The sequence below is a fragment of the Pezoporus wallicus genome, unplaced genomic scaffold (genome assembly GCF_028554395.1).
Source record: "Pezoporus wallicus isolate ANWC-B61680 ecotype Strahan unplaced genomic scaffold, APGP_CSIRO_Pwel_v1 contig_8372, whole genome shotgun sequence".
NCBI lineage: Eukaryota > Metazoa > Chordata > Aves > Psittaciformes > Psittacidae > Pezoporus > Pezoporus wallicus.
The window spans coordinates 865-8,595 of NW_026640907.1; the positions used below are offsets into that span (position 1 = coordinate 865).

Here is a 7,731-nt window from a genome sequence, read left to right on the forward strand (position 1 = left end):
ATAGGTTCCCATCACCACCCATGGGGTCCTGCAATCACCTATGAGGCCCCATCACCACCATGGGGTCCCATCACCACCATGGGGTCCCATCACCACCATGGGGTCCCATCACTACCATGGGGTCCCATCACCACCATAGGGTCCCATCACTACCATGGGGTCCCATCACGACCATGGCATCCCGTCACCACCATGGCATCCCATCACCACCATCTGGTCCCATCACGACCATGGCATCCCGTCACCACCCGTGGGGTCCTATCATCACCAGTAGGGTCCCACCCCCACCCATGGGGTCCCACCACAGCAGAACCCCACCAGTGCCTTCACCCAACGCCCCCTCCCATCACCACCAGTGCCTTGGGGTGCCCCCCCCCCCCCCCCATCCCCAGTTTGCCCATCAGGTACTGCTTACTGGATCCGTCCCCTCCTGGGGCTGCGTCACCCTTGGGGGCAGCAGGGCTGGAACCAGGACCCCCAGCATGGGTGCTCCCCAGACCCCCCCATGGGTGCTCAACCCCCAGCTTCACCACGTGCCCTTCCAGGGAGGGTCCCCAGGGTCTCCCTAGAATGGGGGTCCCCCACGGTGGGGGATGCTCAGGATGGGGCATCACCATTAGGGGTGGGGGTCACCCCATGGTGGGGGTCCCGAAGATGGGGTGGTCCCCAGAACAGGGGGTCCCCATGGTGGGGGTCACCCATCAGTGTGTCCCCCCCAGGCTCTCCCTGTTCCCATGGCCTGCACCCCAGGATCAATGGGGGATGATGAGGGGGTGATGGGTGCTCCCAGCCCCCCCCATCTCCTTCCTCCCTTCATCGGGCCCCCCCCCCCCCCCCCCCCCCCCCCCCCCCGTGTCCCCCCAGTTCTGCTCCGGCTGAGATGAAGGATGGGCCCGACCCCCCCGCACCCCCTTTGGTGTGAACTTGACCCAGTAAAGCCTCGAGTCGTGTCCGTGTCCGTGTCCATATCCCGGGATCTGAGGGGTTCCCTGTGGGTCAGCGGGATGGACCCACCCGGAGGTTCCCGGGATTGACGTGGGGAGGCGGGTGGGATGGGGAACTGGGAACCACAGTGGTCCAGGAGCCTCCGCACTGGTTGTACTGGTGCCAGAGTGGATGGGATGCTCCAGACTGGCTGTACTGGGACCGGTATAGTCCAGGACCCTCCAAACTGGCTGTAGTGGTCCCAGCATGATGGGGACCCTCAGTAACCGGCCACACTGGTCCCAGTATGGTGGGAGATGCTCTAGGCTGTTCCCATTAAGGTGGGGACCCTCTGGACTGGCCATACTGGTCTCAGCGTGGAGTGGCCCTTCCATACTGGTTTTACTGGTCCCAGCACCACGTGAGAGGCCACTGTGGTCGTGCTATGGGGGGGGGGTGCCCATGGGGGTGTTGACCCGGAGGGGGGGGTCAATGAGGGGAGTGCGGGGGGGGAGTCCCAAGGGGTCCTTGGTGGGGGGGGCAGCATCGTCAGTGGAGGGGGAGCGGTCCCTAGAGATGGGGGTCGGGGGGGTCATTGATGGGGGTCCGGGGGGGGGGGGGGGGGGGGGCTGGTGCCTCATCAATAAATTAAGTTTATTGGATTAACGCCATTTGCAAACAGGGCAATAAATTACAACCGGTTAAAAACCACCCCCCCATACACCGGAGGCCCCCCCCAGCGTGTGTGTGTGTGTGTGTGTGTCACCCCGGGACCCCTTCACATGGGCACTGTGGGGGGGGGTCCCTGCTCCTCCGAGGGGTCCCACTGGTGGTTTGGGGGGGTCCATCCCGCTCCAGCCCCATCCAGGGGGAGATTTGGCACATGGGGGGGGGGGCAGTGGCTGCTCCCGGTGCCTCCGCTCCCGTTGGCATCACCCCCGGTACTCCCGGTGAGCATCACCCCATTGCCAGGCGGGGGGGAACCCGCTCAGCACCCTGTGCCCCCCCTTCCCCACCCCTAAAGTGCTTCCTCCCCCCGGGGAAGGGGGGGGGGGTCCCGTGGGACGCGGGAGGGGGCGCTCCGGGGCCCCATCAGAAGAGGTTGGCCTTGAGCCCGCTCGGCTTCCGATGGAAGGAGCCGAGGACGCCGGAGAAGGGCCCGGGTGCGGGCTCCGGGGGCTGCTGCCAGCCCTTGAGCAGCTCCGCGCCCGCCGCGGCCCACGCCGGAGCCTTGAGGCCGTGCGGGGCGGGCGCGGGGCCGGGGCTGGCGGGCGCGGGCAGGGACGCGGTGCTGTCGGGAGCGGGGCTGCTCGTGGACTCCTTGGAGTCCTCGTCCTCGGAGGGCGAGCGCGGCTCCGGCTTCTTCCCCCCCGCGCCGCCGCCGCCGCCGCCCTTGGCGCTCGCCGCCCGCTCCTGCTTGCGGAACTTGGCGCGGCGGTTCTGGAACCACACCTGGGGACGGGGGGGGCCGTGGGGCAGAGCCGGGGCCTGAGCCCCGAGCCCCCCCCGGGGGGAAGAGCGGGGCAGGACGAGCCCCCAGCGCCGCCCCCGGGAGCAGCGGAGCCCGCGGGCTCCTCGCGGGAGGGTCCCGGGGCTCGGGAGCAGCCCCCAAGGGGGAGGTGAGATCAGGCAAGGGCACGTTGGAGGGGGCCCTGGGTGGGCCGGTGGGGTGCGAGGTGTCCGGGGGCTGGGGGAGCTCTGGGTCCTTTCCAGCCCAAACCAGCCCGTGAAAAGCCAGGATCAGGGCGCAGCCACCCAAAGCTGAGGTGCAGCCACCCGAAGTTAGAAGGCAAACACCCAAGGTTGGGATGCGGCCACCCGAGGTTGGGATGCAGTCACCCAAAGTTAGAATGCAAACACCCAAGGTTGGGATGCACCCAGCCAAGGTTGGGATGCGGCCACCCAAGGCTGGGATGCAGATACCCAAGGTTGGGATGCAGTCACCCAAGGTTGGGATGCAGCGACCCAAAGTTAGAATGCAAACACCCAAGGTTGGGATGTACCCAGCCCAGGTTGGGATGCAGCCACCCAAGGTTGGGATGAGGCCACCCAAGGTTGGGATGAGGCCACCCAAGGTTGGGATGCGGCCACCAAAGGCTGGGGTGCAACCACCCAAAGCCAAGGTGCAGCCACCCAAGGCTGGGATGCAGATACCCAAGGTTGGGATGCGGCCACCCAAGGCTGGGATGCAGATACCCAAGGCTGGGATGCAGATACCCAAGGCTGGGATGCAGATACCCAAGGTTGGGATGCAGCCACCCAAAGCCGAGGTGCAGCCACCCAATGATGAGGTGCGATCAACCCAACGCTGAGGTGCAAGGAGCCAAGTCCAGGTGCAGCCACCCAACGCTGAGCTGCACCCCCAGGTTTAGGCGCAGCCACTGCAGGTTTGTGCGCAACCACCCAGCACTGAGGCGCCCCTGCCCGGCCTCGCGGCAGGACCTTGTCCCCCCCGGGCCCCCCCGCTGCCCCTCACCTGCACCCGGGCCTCGGTGAGGTCGATCTTGAGCGCCAGCTCCTCGCGGGTGTAGATGTCGGGGTAATGGGTCTCGGCGAAGACGCGCTCGAGCTCCTTGAGCTGGGAGCTGGTGAAGGTGGTGCGGATCCGGCGCTGCTTCCGCTTCTCGTTCAGGCCCTGCGCCTCCGAGAAGAACTTGTAGGGGACTGCGGGGAGAGGGGGGTCAGCGGGACCGGCACCGGGACCGGCACCGGGGCTCGCTGGGCTGGGTGGGCAGAGGCAGTGGGCAGGATGAGAGAGCAGGGAGCGATGCGCCGGGATGGGATGAACCGGGCAGGATGGATCAGGATGGGATGAACCGGGCGGGTTGTGGGGAGCAGGGATGCACCGGGATGGGGTGCACCGGGCGGGGTGTGGGGAGCAGGGATGCACCGGGATGGGGTGCACCGGGCGGGTTGTGGGGAGCAGGGATGCACCAGGATGGGGTGCACCGGGCGGGGTGTGGGGAGCAGGGATGCACCGGGATGGGGTGCACCGGGCGGGGTGGGGGGAGAGGGATGCACCGGGATGGGGTGCACCGGGCGGGGTGTGGGGAGCAGGGATGCACCGGGAGTGGGGAGCAGGGATGCACCGGGATGGGGTGCACCGGGCGGGGTGTGGGGAGCAGGGATGCACCGGGATGGGGTGCACCGGGCGGGGTGTGGGGAGCAGGGATGCACCGGGATGGGGTGCACCGGGCGGGGTGTGGGGAGCAGGGATGCACCGGGATGGGGTGCACCGGGCGGGGTGTGGGGAGCAGGGATGCACCGGGATGGGGTGCACCGGGCGGGGTGTGGGGAGCGGGGTGTGGGGAGCAGGGATGATGCACCCAGGGATGGGATGGGGTGCACCGGGCGGGGTGTGGGGAGCAGGGATGCACCCGGATGGGGTGCACCGGGCAGGTTGTGGGGAGCAGGGATGCACCGGGATGGGATGAACCGGGCAGGATGAACTGGGAAGGGGGAAACAGGGCACAGACACGCCGGGAAGGGAGGCACCGGGAAGGGATAAACCCGGCAGGGATGAGCTAGGATGGAATGCACTGGAACAGGATGCACAGGGCAGGATGTGGGAACGGGGACGCACCGGGATGGGACGAACTGGGACGGGATGAAACAGGCAGAACACAGTGGGAAGGGATGAACCGGGAAAGGATTAATCGGGACGGGATACACCGGGAAGGGCTGAAGCGAGCAGGGATAACCCAGGCAGGGGTGAACGGGGCAGGACACACCGGGAAGGGTTGAACCGGGCAGGGATGAACCGGGAAGGGATGGAACGTGCAGGGATGCACTGGAACAGGATGCACCGGACAGAACACACCGGGAAGGGATGAACCAGGCAGGGATCAATCGGGACGGGATGTAGCGGGAAGGGGCGAACTGAGAAGGGATGAACCGGGCAGGATGCACGGGAACGAGATGGACACCAGGACGGGATGCACGGGGACGGGATGCACCGGGCAGGGATGCACCGGGCAGGGATGCACCGGGACGGGATGCACCAGGCAGGGATGCACCGGGACGGGATGCACCAGGCAGGGATGCACCGGGACGGGATGCACCGGGACGGGATGCACCGGGCAGGGATGCACCGGGCAGGGATGCACCGGGACGGGATGCACCGCGCAGGGATGCACCGGGACGGGATGCACCGGGCAGGGATGCACCGCGCAGGGATGCACCGCGCAGGGCAGCGGCGGGGCTCGGCCGCTTCCCCCGGTCCCTTTCGTTCGTTGCCGCCGCCCCCTCCTCGGGGGGACGCGGGGCCCCTGGCGCGGTGCGGGGCAGGGACCGGGACCGGGACCGGGGCAGGGGCCGGGGGACGCGGCCGGTCCCGCCCCGCGGCTCCTTCGTTGTCGGCGCATCCGCGGGCAGCGTCCGCGGCGGCAACGAAAGCGGAGCGGGGCGGGGGGTGCGGCGGCAGAGAACCCCCGGAACCGTTCCCCAGCAGCCGCCGCTACCGGGACCCCCGGCCCCGCGCTGTGGGAAAGGGCCGGGTCCGGAGGCTGCGGGGGATCCGCTCCCAGGCGGCTCCGGGAAGCGGCGCTGCCGGGATGGATGGCACCGAGAACCGGGGGTTACCGGTGGCATCGAGCCCTGACAGCGCCGGGAATCGGCGGTACCAGGAACCGACGGTACCGGACACGGGAGGCAGCGTGCACCCAAAGTCCCGCGTACCAGCGGCACTGGGGACTGACAGTATCGGCACCGACGGCATCGAGCACGGACAGTACCGGGTACCGACGGATCCGGTAACCAGCGGTACCAGGCACCGACAGCACCAAGTTCCGACAGTGCCGGGAACCGGCGGTACCGGCACCGACAGCACCGAGCTCCGCCTGTACCGGCCCCGGCGGCCCCGGGAGCCGACAATGGCATCGAGCACTGATCGTACCGGGTACCAACGGCTCCGGGAACCGGCAGGACCGGGCACGGACAGCAAGGTAAAGCGATGGCATCGAGCACCGGGGGCTCTGGGAACCGGCAGCACCGGCCACCAACGGCTCTGGGAACCGGCAGGACCGGGTACAGGCGGCATCGAGCTTCGCCAGTGCCGGGCACCGGCGGTACCGGGAACCGGTGGCTCCGCTCCCTGACGGTACCGGAAACCGACTGCATCGAGCACGAGTGGCCCCGGGAACCTGCAGCACTGGCGGCACCGAGCACGGACGGTACCGGGCATCAACGGCTCCGGGAACCGATGGTACCGGCACCGACGGCATCGAGCAGCGGCAGTAACGGGTACCAACGGCTCCGGAGACCGGCAGTACCCGGCACTGACGGCATCGGGCACCGGTGGCCCCGGGAAGGGCAGTACCGGGCACTGCCAGCGCCGGGAACCGACCGCATTTGGCACCGACAGCATCGAGCTCTGCCTGTACCAGCACCGGCGGCTCCGGGAACCGACTGCACCGACATCGACGGCATCGAGCACTGACAGTACCGGGCACCAACGGCTCCGGGAACCGATGGCACCGAGTCCTGACGGCATCGAGCGCCAAAGGCATCGAGCACCGGCGGCCCCGGGAGCCGGCAGTATCGAGCACGAACAGACCCGGAAAACGACGGTACCGGCACCGACAGCATCGAGCTCTGCCAGTACCGGCACCAGCGGCTCCGGGAACCGGCAGTACCGGACACTGACGGCTCCGGGCACCGACGGCATCGAACTCCGCCTGTACCGGCACCGGCGGCTCCGGGAACCGACAGCACCGAGCGCTGACGGCCCCGAGAAGCAACGGCACGGGGGGAACGGGCAGCACCGGGCCCTGGCAGCACAGACCCGACACCGAGCACCGGCGGCGCCGGGAACCGCCGACACCGTCCCCGACGGCACCGAGCACGGACAGAACCGGGCACCAGCGGCCCCGGGGAGCGACGTTAAGGGTGGAACCGGCCCGCGGGGGTCCCTAAGCCCCACGCCCGACGCCCCGTTCCCCGGTGCCCGTTACCTGCGGGGTAGGGAGCGGGTTGCGGGTCCCGCAGCGCTCCCAGGGCGCAGCTCCCGGGGCCGAGCGGGGCGCAGGCGGCGGCGGGGCCGAACCCTCCTCGGACGGGTCCGTACTGGAAGGAGCCGGCCTGGCTGCAGGGGCTGAACTCGTACGCGGACGCCTCCATCGCGGCCACGCAGGAATCGTAGGAGTTGAGGTAGGAGTAGTCCATGGCGAGCACGGAGCGGGCTCGGCTCCCGGCCGCCCGTCACCGCCGCCTCCGGCCCGCCGGCCCCCGGCCCGCCCCCTCCATCGGCCGCCCCGGCCCGCCCCGGTCCGCCTCGGCCCGTAGATATAGCGGCGGCGGCGGGGGGGCAGCGCACAAAGCGGCGCTCGCCGCTCGCCCGGGTTTTGCATGACAATATCTCCCGGGGCCGGCGGCAGCGGCGGGAGGAGCCGCCCCCCCCCGCCCCGTCCCGGTGTTAACCCTTGGTGGGGACCCGGCACCCCCCGGCCGGCCCCGCTGGGAGCTGGACCCGTCACCCCCCTCCGCACCCCCTCGGAACAGCGCCCCGGGGGCGTCGCACCCGAATCCAGCCTCGGCGCCATCCTTGTCCTCATTCACATCCCCATCCCATCCCTATCCCCATCCCCATCCCCATTCCAACTTCGTCCTCCCCATCCCCATCTCTATCCCCGTCCTTACCCTCATCCTCATCTTCAACACCATCCCATTTTCATCCCCTCCCCATCCCTGTCCTCATCCTCATCCTAATCCTTATCCTCATCCCCATTTCCGTTCCATCCTAATCTTCCTCCCTATCCCCATCACTATCTCCATTTTTATCCTCATCTTCATCCTCATCCCCATCCTCAT

The 7,731-nt window shown here is 68.8% G+C and overlaps 1 protein-coding gene across 1 annotated transcript; it reads right to left on the reverse strand.

The window, feature by feature from the left end:
• Nucleotides 1-2,016: 2,016 nt before the first annotated feature.
• PHOX2A (paired like homeobox 2A) lies at nucleotides 2,017-7,293 on the reverse strand. The gene is made up of 3 exons (XM_057421183.1): nucleotides 6,876-7,293; nucleotides 3,401-3,588; nucleotides 2,017-2,376 (listed from the first exon to the last, which is right to left on the reverse strand). Exons 1-3 carry the CDS (start codon nucleotides 7,084-7,086, stop codon nucleotides 2,017-2,019), a joined length of 759 nt encoding a protein of 252 aa, XP_057277166.1. The 5' UTR covers nucleotides 7,087-7,293.
• Between the last annotated feature and the right edge of the window lie 438 nt (nucleotides 7,294-7,731).

Excerpts from the sequence above, each read along its gene's own strand:
- PHOX2A (XM_057421183.1), bottom strand. The coding sequence starts at position 7,086 with ATGGACTACTCCTACCTCAACTCCTACGATTCCTGCGTGGCCGCGATG. Across the intron at positions 3,589-6,875 it reads ACCCGCTCCCTACCCCGCAG|TCCCCTACAAGTTCTTCTCG; the intron begins GTAACGGGCACC and ends CTCTCCCCGCAG. Across the intron at positions 2,377-3,400 it reads TCACCGAGGCCCGGGTGCAG|GTGTGGTTCCAGAACCGCCG; the intron begins GTGAGGGGCAGC and ends CCCCGTCCCCAG.